The following is a 12,932-nucleotide window of genomic DNA, read 5'->3' on the forward strand; positions in this document are numbered from 1 at the left end:
GTGGACTAAAATCATGGTAAAAAGTTGGTTTCTCAACTCTTACTCATTAAAATTGAGGCATGAATTTGCATTTTTATGCTAGTGGTTTATCTAAAAATTTATGCTCAAATTCTTCATTCATGTACCCAATATAATACATAAAAAAATATTGAAATTGTTGTGGTTGTGTGGTGGTTTTACCCTATTTTGTGCTAAATATTATTATGATATCGACTTTTGTTCGTTGATTAAAATCATGGTAATGAGTTGACTTCCCAACTGTTACTCAATAAATTGATATATGAGTTTACTTTTTTATGCTAGTGGTCCCCCTCGGAATCAAATTCTCAATTTATGTATGTAATAGAGTACGATAGATACTAAAATTGTTGTGTTTGTGTGATGAAATTAACCTATTTTGTGATGAGTATTATTATGATATCAACTTTTGTTAGGTATATTAAAATCATGGTAAGTAGTTGGTTTCCTAAATCTTACTCAATAAATTGAGATATGATTTGATTTTTTATGCTAGTAGTTCTCCTTTGAATATATGCTCAAATTCCAAATTTATATGCTTAATAGTGTATGAAATATACTGAAATTATTGTGACTGTATGCTTGAATTAACCTATTTTGTGCTGGAAATTATTATGCTACTGACTTGTGTTAGGTGGATTAAAACCATGGTAAAGAGTTTATTTCCGAACTCTTACTTCATTAAATCGAGACATGAGTTTGCATTTTTTTGTTAGTAGTTTCTCTCAGAATATATGCTCAAATTCTCAATTTATGTACACAATAGAGTACGAAATATGCTTAAATTGTTGTGGTTGTATACTGAAATTGTTGTGTTAGGTGGACTAAAATCATGGTAAAAGGTTGGTTTCTCAACTCTTACCCATTAAGATTGAGGCATGAATTTGCATTTTTATGCCAATGGTTTCTCTAAAAATTTATGCTCAAATTCTCAATTCATATACCCAATATAATACATAAAAAAATATTGAAATTGTTGTGGTTGTATGGTGGAATTACCCTATTTTGTGCTAAATATTATTATGATATTGACTTTTGTTCGTTGATTAAAATCATGGTAATGAGTTGACTTCCCAAATCTTAATCAATAGACCGAGACACGAGTTTGCTTTTTTATGCTACTGGTTCCCCTTGTAATATATGCTCAAATTTTCAATTTATGTACCCAATAGAGTACGAAATGTACTGAAATTGTTGTGGTTGTATACTTGAATCAACTTATTTTGTTCTGAATATTATTATGATATTTATTTTTGTTAAATAGCTTAAATTCAAGGTAATGAGTTGTTTTTCAACTCTTACTCATTAAATTGAGACACGAGTTTGCATTTTTATGTTAGTGGTTTCCCTCAAAATTTATGCTCAAAAATTCCCAAATTGTGTACCTAATATAATATGAAATATACTGAAATTGTTTTGGTTGTATGGTGAAATTACTCTATTTTGTGCTGAATATTATTATGATATTGACTTTTGTTATGTAGATTAAAATCATGGTAAGGAGTTAGTTTCCCAACTCTTACTCAATAAATTGATATATGAGTTTACTTTTTTATGCTAGTGGTCCCTCGCAATCAAATTCTCAATTTATGTATGTAATAGAGTACGATATATACTAAAATTGTTTTGTTTGTGTGATGAAATTAACCTATTTTGTGCTGAGTATTATTATGTTATCAACTCTGGTTAGGTATATTAAAATCATGGTAAGTAGTTGATTTCCTAACTCTTACTCAATAAATTGATATATGAGTTTGATTTTTTATGCTAGTAGTTCTCCTTGGAATATATGCTCAAATTCCCAATTTATGTGCTCAATAGTGCTCAAATTCTCATTGAATTAACCTATTTTGTGCTAGAAATTATTATGCTACTGACTTGTGTTAGGTGGATTAAAACCATGGTAAAAAGTTGATTTCTCAACTCTTACTTCATTAAATCGAGACATGAGTTTGCATTTTTTGTTAGTAGCTCATCTCAGAATATATGCTCAAATTCTCAATTTATGTACACAATCATGTAAGAGAAAAATTTTAAAAAATGGATAAAATAGCGACGGGTTTTGTTTAAACCGTTGCTATGACCGACGTAAATAACAACCGTCGCATTTTTAAACTTAGCGACGGTTTTTGATATCCGTCGCTATATTTAGTTAGCGACGGTTTTTTTTAAACCGTCGCTAAATACGAATTTTTTTTTTTTATTTTGATGTGTCAGGAAGTGCAGCTCAAAAACTTCTGCGACGGTTGTATATCCGTCGCTATATGTAAATAGCGACGGTGTTTTTAAAACCGTCGCTAAATACAAATTTTTTTTACACAGGTACCGTAAAATAAAGTTTTTTGTTTCTGAGGGAGTGCAGTTAAAAAAATTCTGACATAGGTACTGAACACAAATTTCAGTTTCTGGATAGGGATTTTTCTCCAATTCTCCCGATATTCTATCTCGTAAAATTAACAGATAATATAATCTCATAAAAAATTTTGTGTCAAACATTCACCTGGTCTAGTTTAGGAGGGGGGGACCCCGGGGCCCGGACCTTGCTCAGTCGATTAGTCTTTGGCTATTTATTCATTTGTCTCTAGTACTTTCGTACTCCATCCCATACCAATTCTATTTGAAATTATTCGAAACCAAAAAGATGTCGATCTTGGTGTTATCTATTTAATTTTTGGTATATTTGCGAAACATTTTTATTATTTCAAAAATACCATTTAATCACTCAACTCTATATATTTTCATTTATCGTCTCTCATATATTTTTAATTTTAAAAATTGATAACTTTTTTTTCGTTTATCGTCTCTCATATTTGCTGGGATCGAACCTATGGAAGAGAGCCAAGTAATCTAGCGAGATAACTTTCATTTTAAAATACATCCTTCCACATTTTTTTTGGGATCATGACTCATGAGGCCCGCTAGACGGCTAGAGTATTATGATTGAGAATACTTAACTAATTTTGGTGAACCTTTTCTTTATTTCTAAATTAACCCTACACATTTGGATTTAATGCATATAGTTTTATTTTTGAATTTGACTCTTTCAAGAAAAATAAGAATGAATGTATATATCTAATATGTTAAATTATATTTTACTTAGTTTTTTATTTAATATAAATAGTATGCTTAGTTTTTTATATTTCATAATTATATAAAATATTCTTTATAAATCATATATCATTTGTAATTTTATAACTATCATAAATAAATTTGAGAAACAAAATATGTAAGGTACGTAATATTTATGTATTATATTACACACAACGTGCATGTCCATTTGCTAGAATTAATTAACAGAGAGATCCTAATATGTAAATAATTTGTGAAGCCTTTTTTCTTACCCACACACATTTGGCTCTAATGTATATAATTTTATTTTTGAATTTGACTCTTTAAAAAAATGATTTTATTTAATATATTAAATAATTGTTTACTTCTTTTTTATTCATACATTATATATGCTTAAATTTTCATATTTCATATTTATTGAAAAATCTTCTTTCTAAATCGCATATCATATTTAATTTTGTAAATCTCATATAACTAAATCAAAACTTTAGCAAAAAAATGTAAAATACACAATATTCATGTATTATATTACACAAACAACGTAATTTTAATATATAATTAAAAAAAACTAATTCTTGTACGGGACATGGTCAAGAATTTTGTGTCTTGTTTGGACACGTGAGATCGGATTTCTTCGGACCAAGCTTCTTCTTTTTCTTTTTTTCTTTTTTCTTTTTTAATTTTACTAGTGGAACAATATTTTCTCTCTTTCATATCCGTGTCGTCTTTAAAAACCATGGACTTAGTGCATTGATTGGTCAATTACGTGACTGATCGTCAATCCTTTCTTTATTTTTCGTTTTTCCAATTTGGTTAGGATAATATTAAAAGAACATCATTAATAATCGTAATATTTGATATGTCGTAGCTTTAATATGCTTTACGACATCGAATATGCTACGTAAATATATAAAAGACGACATCAACATTTCTTTAAAACTATATAGTACTTCAAATACCATGTTATCATGATCACTTACTGAAATAATCCATCTAATTATAATCAGAATCTCGCAAATATGACAGTAAGATCGAGTTTTTATCGTGTTAAGAAAGCTATGGCTAATTTTATCGAAATCTTTTAAAGTCAAATAGAATGTCTTAATTGCTCTCCTTGGTGTGATCGATAGGTATTATATTGTTTCTGGGAATATTCTAACTATTTATCTAATTGATTACTTGGTCAAGATATTAGGATTGAGTTGAACTCTAAATTTTATATTGATTTGATTATTCTGTTTGCTACGATTAATTCCATTGACTTGATATTTAGGGGCCGGCCGGCTGAAAATTTAATACAATCACCTTTTGATTTTGTCCTCTCGCCCAGTTAGGTCTAGGCTAGAAATTTTAATTAATAGTTCTTCATATATCATACTAAAGTTAAACGAATCTTCATAATTTTTTTAAAGAAATAATAATATGAAGAAAGTTTTCATAGATAAAATTGAACTCTCCTTCTGTTAATTCAGTTGGCCATGCTTAAGTAAAGATTCAGGTTGAGGCCTAGAAAAGATAAAAGTTCCAAAAATTTCTTGACGTGTCAATTTAGGTGTATTTTCTTCGTGGAGATTTGATAACTTTTTAAATTAATAAATCTGTGTAGAGTTGATATATATTTATTGAATTTTATAGGATCTCATGGTGTTTTAAAGATTATCACGTACTAATGTAAATATATTTTGCAGATCTTTCACATATATTAGTAATTTTTTTTATAGAATTTTTTTGGATTTTAAAATTTATAATTGTGATTTTTTATTTCTTTTTTGAACTAGAATTTGAGCATGAATTACTTAAAATAATTTTTCTATCAATAATTCAATATAAATAATTTTACTTTATTATTGATTTAATTTATGAAATACAATAAAATAGGTACGTTAGTACTAAATTTATTTCAATTTCAATTATTTAAGTCAATTCAACGTATTTAGTTAATATTGATTAATATTTTTTAAAAAAATGGAACAATAATTTTTTAATTTAATAAATAATCAAACTTAAAATAATTTCATTTATTTAAGTAATTTTTTATGGAAAAATATCTCAATTTTGTTTTCAATAACATGTATTAACAAAAAATAAACCAAAAAATTATATGTACCTGAAAATATAAAATAATAATATTAAATATTTGCGATTGTTGTGTAGTATAATAAATTTTTAATTTTAATTTAACAAATATGATTTGAAATCTTATGAGGTTTTATAATAAAAAAATAAAGAGAGTAGTGTAAATAATTTGAAAATATTCTAAAAGGTTATTAAATTAGCAATATAAAAAACGTGTTTTGAAAAGCCTAAAGAATATGGAAAAATATGGAGAATGAATTAACTAGTTTTTATATAGATATTGTTTTCAGTGGGAATGAAAATGTGTATGAGTTTGAGAGATTTTCCATTCAAATGTTTAGGCTGAATCCATGATATTTTTTACATTTTACAGTCATACCGTACCATATGTTTTAATTTTTATACATAATAAAATTTCATGGAGTCATTAAATGGTACCAGGTTTCAATGATCCATGTACTTAGCCTGAAGGTCATGAGATCGAAACCTGAGGAGGCACATACTCCTTTGCCAGGGGTGCTGAGTTCTGTGAGTAAGGTACTTGGGCTATGATGAGGGAAGTGTTGACTCGGTCCAAACAGGCCCAAAAGGGGCAAGCTCAGGTCCTTACAAATGTTGAGTTAAACATGCATGAACGAGAGCAATACTGGGATGAGTGACCCTCCTGGGAAGTTCTTGTTCCTCAAAATGCCGACGTTCGTCGCTTAATCTGGTAAGCTGGGTGAGCCATAAAAGATTTACATCAAATCTTAACGGGTAATAATATCTCAGCCGAGGACAGTGCTAGCGGTAAGAAAGGGTAAAATTGATCTTTATATGATATGAGACAACACAATAGACAGACATGCACCTACTGAACTCATGAGCCTAACAAGCCGATCCATTAGTGATAAAGTTCAAGTGTTGTACTTAAATTACCCAAGAAATTGGCATGAAAGTGTGCAGTTATCGAGCGGATTTACGTATTTTTGGCGTTGTTTAAGTCGCTGTAGGAATCAAGCTTTGGTGCATAACTTGTGACCAACAAGGAATAAATTAAATTTGGAAATAGAAGAATGAAGGGTCGAGCAAGAAAGCAGATGAAGTGAGAGCGAAAAAAATTAATGAATAGTACTATGCATGCAGGCGTGCAACGCGGCCGCACATAACCAGTAGCTCACACGCGAAAATTGTAATCTAACCCTAAATTGACGAGGTGCAAAGCAAAATTTGACGAGCTTTTCTTGGGTTTTCGCAATCATTTACGCATTTATAAAAATTTAAACCCTAGACACAAAAAAAAGGGAGAGCTCCAGTCACGCACAAAAATCCAGAGAACGATGAAGAGAGCGATAGAACGAAGACGAAGACGAAGAACACATTTACCAGGGACGGAGTTGCAACTCTGATTCGATTCTTCTTCTAATTTAATTTTATTCTATTAGTAATGTTGAAGAACATGAATTTATTTTTCGTTTTTCATTCATGAGCTAATTATTAAATCTAGATGATGACATAGATTGGTCGGATTTTTATTCATGAATCATTGATTTATATAAGCAACTTACTTCTTTGTTTATTTATATTTGCTGGATTTATTGTTTTCAATACTTGATCACTAATTAGATTGTTATATTTATTTGAGATCTATCGCTCGGGAGAGTGGATTTTGAGTAGGACAATACAAAAATATATCTTCTGTATTTATAGAGCTCGAAAGACATTTAACTCCAATGAAAGGCCTATAACTCGGTGATTTCTATGCACTACTTGGGAAAGAGAGTATGAATAGTTGAGAATTATTGGGTAGTAAATGGGTTGAAATTATAAATAATGATGTCAATGATAATTTAATACAGTGAAGACCAAGTGAAATTGATCTTTATATTTTTATTCTCACCGATTTAAAATCGTTTGCATATTTTAATTAATTTTAGTTCATAGTCAACAAAAAACATTCTATTAAATTTTCTAAATAAAGTCTGATCATTTTAATTGTGGTAATTAATTTATAATTAAATTGCACTCCCTGTGAGATCGATATATGTGTTCTATCGAGTACTAAAACTTGACATCGTATACTTGCGAGTAGCAAATATTGCAACAATTAGCACCCAAATAGGTACACTATGTGTTGTCACGACTGTAAGAAAATAAAATTACACGTTGACTAATAGTTATAGTTTTTGATCTAGTAGTAAGCGTATGATCTTAACAATTTTATATCTAAATTAATATATAATAAATTTTAAATTTTTATACCTTATCTATAATAATTATTTGAGAAAAATATGATAAAATTCGATTAAAAAATGCTTATATTTACTAATATATACGTAAAATCAAATCTACGCATCTATATAATATAAGAGAGATTTTGAACTCAACTATTATATATACTACTATCTCTTTACATAATTTTTTTTGTTATTAATTTTTTTTTTTTTGTAATTTGAGTGATTATATTAAAATTTAAAACTTTAAAAATATTTTTCAATATTTTTTATGTCATGAATTATATGATTATTTAATTTAAAATTTCAAAGTCTAGATCAAGATAAAAAAATATTATTAGGATATAGTAGATAGATAAGACGCAAAATTTTGAGTTAAATGACATTTTTATTATAGTATATATAATTTTTGTAATTTGAAAAAAATGCATTTTTGGTTTATAAAAAAAACAGATCATAACATCGAAATTAGTTACCTTAGGCGTTTCAAACTTAATAATGTAATATATGTAGTCTGTTGATTTTGGTTGCAGTTTATGTATTTCATTTTCAAGTCTCTCTGATGGAAAGATTGATGGAGAGACTTGAAAAAGAAATAAATAAACTACAAACAAAATCATCGCACAATTGTTTTCTTGTAAAAAAAAAAAAACAGTTCCAATTATATAGTCGGTTTTATGAGAAAACAAAATACGACAATATAGAAACCGTGACACTTTTGAGGGGAGAAACTTTAAACATTTTAATTCTATTGTATGAGTTACACTTCAATATTAAGATATATATGACCTCAGGAGGTCTGAGTTGACGGAATAGATTAGCAAATGTCTAATAGTCGTGAGTTCGATTCTTCTTATCAAATTTTCTCGAGCGACCCTTTCAAGCATTTGTAGTCTAACCCTAAATTCCATTCATTCGGAGACTCAAAAAATTATAGAAGAAATTAGTTATGTAATGTCTCGATCCGATGATTGTCTCACCGTATCAGCATAAATTTTTCTAGCGTGCTTATGTTCTCACTCATATGTATTTTGAAAAACTTCTCAGGAGTCACTAATCCAAAATTGTCTGGAGTCAAGCAAACTTAACATTTGAGTTTTTCAAATTATGAGCTCCCGAAAATATATACCTTGTTGGTATGAGTGATATATTTCAAATATTTTTAAGTCATCCTTAAATATACAATCTCATACTTACTCAGTCTTCAAATATCAATCATTTCGATGTGTGACCAGTTTTGATAGCGTTATGTAATTCAACGATTGTTTTCACTGTACCAATAAAGTCTTTTTAGCGTTTTTATGTTCTCACTTACATGCACTCTGAGAAAATTCACAAGATATCAGTTATCTCATAATTGTCTTAAATCAAGCACGCTTAACTTTGGAGTTTGTAAGTTCTTAGCTTTTGAAAATAATATGCACATTTTTTTATATGATTAATGACTATCAAATAAAACCATACTTAAATATACAGTCTCATACATACATAATCTTTTAATCTCTCTTATTCCTATTTTCCTTGGCCTAAAATCCTGTTAACTCCTTTTCTACAAGTTTTTGACAATCTAGGCATGACAAGTTAAGCATATACCCTTGTGGTTGAGATGAGAAGTCGTACGTAGCGGGCGTGTTTGCCACAAATTAATTTTAACGTTTAGACAACCCGACCCCATTTAGGCATTTGCAATTTTGTAGACTGCTTGTCTCTGCTTTTCGGGACATTATTATTATTTGTTCATTTAAATTAATATAAAATAATAAAATTATTACATATAAAATATATTGGTGTAATTTTGGAGATGAGAATGAAAATTTATAAGATGTTTATTTCCAAAGAAGTTACTCATATATAATCTTTTTAAATTAAATTTAAGATTAATTATAGGAGTATTAAGATTAAGTATAGGAGTATCACATTTAAATTCTTAGATATATATCTATATTATTATTATAGTAAGTATGAGGCCCTAATAATAACCGCTCTATGATGACACCAACTTTCTTTCTTGTTTTATTTTTTTATATTTACTATTTACTATTTTATTATAGTTGAGCTCCTAATAATAACTGCTCTATGAGGACACCAACTTTCTTTCCTATTTTACCCTTTCTCATTTTTTATATTATATTTTTTCTTAACAAATAATATTATATTCACCGTCATAAGTAAACTGCTCACGTGAAAAATAATATTATTTCTTCTTCAAACTAGCCACCGTGAAAAATAAACTCTCTTCTTTATGTTGCGTGTGCCACGGTTACTAGTTATTTATTAAAGTTAAACCCATTTACTATCTAACTTTGATATGATTTTTTTTAAAAAAATAAAAAACTAATTTTGATACGATGATAAAGTTTTTTTAATAATTCTCAAAACAACTTCTAACCATCCAACAAACAACATGTACCACATTTTTCTTCAGACTTTATTTTCTCATACTATTTGTGAATTTTAAAAATGAATAAATTTTATTAAAAATAAAAACTCCTCGATTTTTTTCTAATTTTTCTACATCACACATTTGTCACGATTATCACAAGTCTCGTTCCCGACCACTTTCCCGACATGTCTTTTGTATGAATCAATAAACCAAAAATACGCAATATAATCTAATGGTATAAATGTGCGACCACTCGGCCCAATATTTATGTTCCTCGCCTAACTTATCTTTTTTTGAATTCTAGCATATGAGTAAAAGACATACATTATGTCAGATCTATGTGATTCCATATTGAGGACACATGAAATTAAATTATTCAATGAAAATCACGGAAAATTTAGGATCTGATTCAAGTAAGTGTCTCTAGTCCATATACAGGTTTCAAAATTGTCCTGAGCCTGAAATCACGAATATGACCGTTAGAAGGAGGCCATGAGGGTATCCCGGCATAGCTCCTCCGACGCTCAAGTTAGAGACTAATGATATAAGTGGAGAGCAGCTAAGGGTGCTGCAGAAAAATAATATAGTGAATGAATTAAGTTAGACACCCGAACCTTGTATTTATATTGGAATACATGGGCCTGGCATGTGCCATCTACTTGTGTTAGAGATGAGCCAGGAGTTTGGGCCTGATTTTGATGGATCCATTCCTAGGCTATCATTCAATGATGATAGCAGCAAAACATATATCAGCCTGTGTAGGCATACAATGTCTTGATCCATATTTTTAGATGGATTCAACAGTTGTTTTGGTTGTGTTTGGATAGAATGATTTGTTGAATTGAGATTTCGAATCTCACTAGTCTGACTTTCGAATATGTTTTGAAGTAAAAATAAGTATTTTAATTCTTAGTATCTTTTCATGTCTAAAATATCACCCAAGTTTGGTTGTTTCATTTCAAAAATACATCTCAAACCTATTCATATCATACTATGTCCCCATATTGGTTTAATGTAGATGTTTGAAATTGTTTATAAATGGTATATAATTAGTTTCCGTAGCAACTTGAGTTAGCCATGTCTAGATTTTTCATTTTGATGTATCGATGAATTATTCCCAAGAAAGACGTAGTCTGTTCATTTGAAATGATATAATAATTTGAGATAACCATTTTTATAGTACGAGGACAGACATTAAGTAATTATCAGCAAAGTCATTATACTGTCATGATCACGTAGGCTAAAAAGTAACCAAATGCCTACATTATTTGCTAAATGTATGTCATACATAACTCACTGTGCAGCCTGGGGAATGACAAGAGAACAAAAATTTATAAAAATAAGAAATCAAGAAGAGTGGCTGAAATTTAGTCGGTTGATAAAGTTGGAATCTTGGGGGAGCATTTCTCAATCATGATCCAGATAAGGCGATAATAAAAGGTTAGGCAAGCAGATATAATGGCGGGCAATACAAACAAACTGGGAGGCATTGATCTGACCACAAATGGAAATTGTCAACTTTTGATTGCTTTCTACTGCTCAGATTAAGATGACACCCCATGGTGGAGCTAAGATTCTTAAGCAAGGGGCAAACTAAAAGTTTCACATGAATATAACTTGATTCGATGTTACCTTAATGCCACATCTTATTTCTTATGTGGGACTATGCATTGAAAAATTATACGTGATTCGTTGCAAGTAATGGTTGGGTAGCATCCAATAAAACCAACTAAACCCATGAAGCCAAGCATCACTTGGTGGGACAGTGAACAGAGAAACGAGTGATTGCTCTGTGACACATTTCATCCATCTCCATCATTCGATATGTTAGTTCATAAGTTCAAACTCAAACTGAAAATTCTCAATCTTATTATTAGTCACTCTTTATTTATGGTGAAGCCATGTCATGCAATATGTATTCCATCCCTCGAGTAAAAAAAGTGTTGAACTAATCAAGTCTCTTCTTCCATTGATTTGAGCTTTCGACACCAAGAAGTAACTAATAGTCAAGAAGTAATAAGTCTTCCGAGGATGCTATGGAAATAAGCTGCTAGAAAAAGAGGAAAGGAAAAGATGCAGAGTGAAGAAAGTAGTGACCGAAGGACACTGAAACAGAATGAAGTGGAATGGTTGAATTTGAGGCTGGGAAGGAATCCATCCCAAGACGAACCGCTACAATCGAAGCCTATATCCGCAAAGTTTTACTCTTGTAACTTCTGTGAGCGCAAGTTCTACAGCTCACAAGCATTGGGGGGGCACCAGAATGCCCACAAAAGGGAAAGAGGTGCAGTGAGACTCCATAATTCCATGATCAGATCAATAGGCGTGCGAGCTCACTCCCTCGTGCACAAGCCAGGCACAGAAGGCACCGGAACTGTCGAAAGATTCAACGTGGGGAATGAGAGCTTCGGGACAGCATGGCAGAGAAACCAAATGAAAGAAGCAGCAGATTCCGTGTGGCCTGGAAGTTTCCGACTGGATGAGCAGCCGTCGAGTCCAAAATCATTGGACCTGAATCTCAAATTGTAACCAGCTTGTTCATCTAGAATCCTTGGTTGTATCATACTTCGTTTTTCTTCGTGATCTACCAATCTGTTGAAAAGTAGCAACTCGAAGCACACGAGTACGTGACAGAATAAGTGATTCGAGAACTTTACTTGTCTGATGTAATCTCCAAGCACATGATTGAATGATGCCTTTGCTAAGACAACTATCAGCCAAAAACCATTCGATCATCGGACACAAAGCAGCCTTCAAGAAATCTAATTTGAATCCTAAAGTAATGAGTTCGTAGGGACCTCAAATATTGAGGGGCAAAATTTATTAGTTCACTATTTTTCTGGTTTTTGAGAGTTGATAACACACGCCAACTAATATTAGAAACAAAAAAGTTAAACAAATCAAGAGGAATTTTCTAGCATACGGTGATTCGCAAACAAAGGAAAGCGGGGATTCCACGTTTTCATCTGATTTTGATCATTATAAGATCTCTTCATGTTAAAACTCATCTACTAATTGTTCGTCAGCGATCACATAAATCTATTGCATGCCAGAAGCCGAAAACACGAAAAGTGGGAGAGTTGTTCGAGCTTATTAGCCATTCCATATTTTTAGCATAGAGCTGATGCAGGACATAGAACATCAGGAAGACACCGACCTTGGACGACTTTCAC

At 30.5% G+C, this 12,932-nt stretch overlaps 1 protein-coding gene across 1 annotated transcript; it reads left to right on the forward strand.

Annotated features, from left to right (window-relative positions):
• Positions 1-11,832: 11,832 nt before the first annotated feature.
• On the forward strand, positions 11,833-12,288 carry LOC140826872 (zinc finger protein 7-like). Its single transcript, XM_073189398.1, has one exon. The coding sequence runs from the start codon at positions 11,833-11,835 to the stop codon at positions 12,286-12,288; it is 456 nt and encodes a 151-aa protein (XP_073045499.1).
• Positions 12,289-12,932: the final 644 nt, after the last annotated feature.

This window comes from Primulina eburnea, chromosome 3 (genome assembly GCF_022965805.1).
Source record: "Primulina eburnea isolate SZY01 chromosome 3, ASM2296580v1, whole genome shotgun sequence".
NCBI lineage: Eukaryota > Viridiplantae > Streptophyta > Magnoliopsida > Lamiales > Gesneriaceae > Primulina > Primulina eburnea.

Bases quoted from the DNA above. Each gene is read 5' to 3' on its own strand.
- LOC140826872 (XM_073189398.1), top strand. From the start codon at position 11,833: ATGCAGAGTGAAGAAAGTAGTGACCGAAGGACACTGAAACAGAATGAA.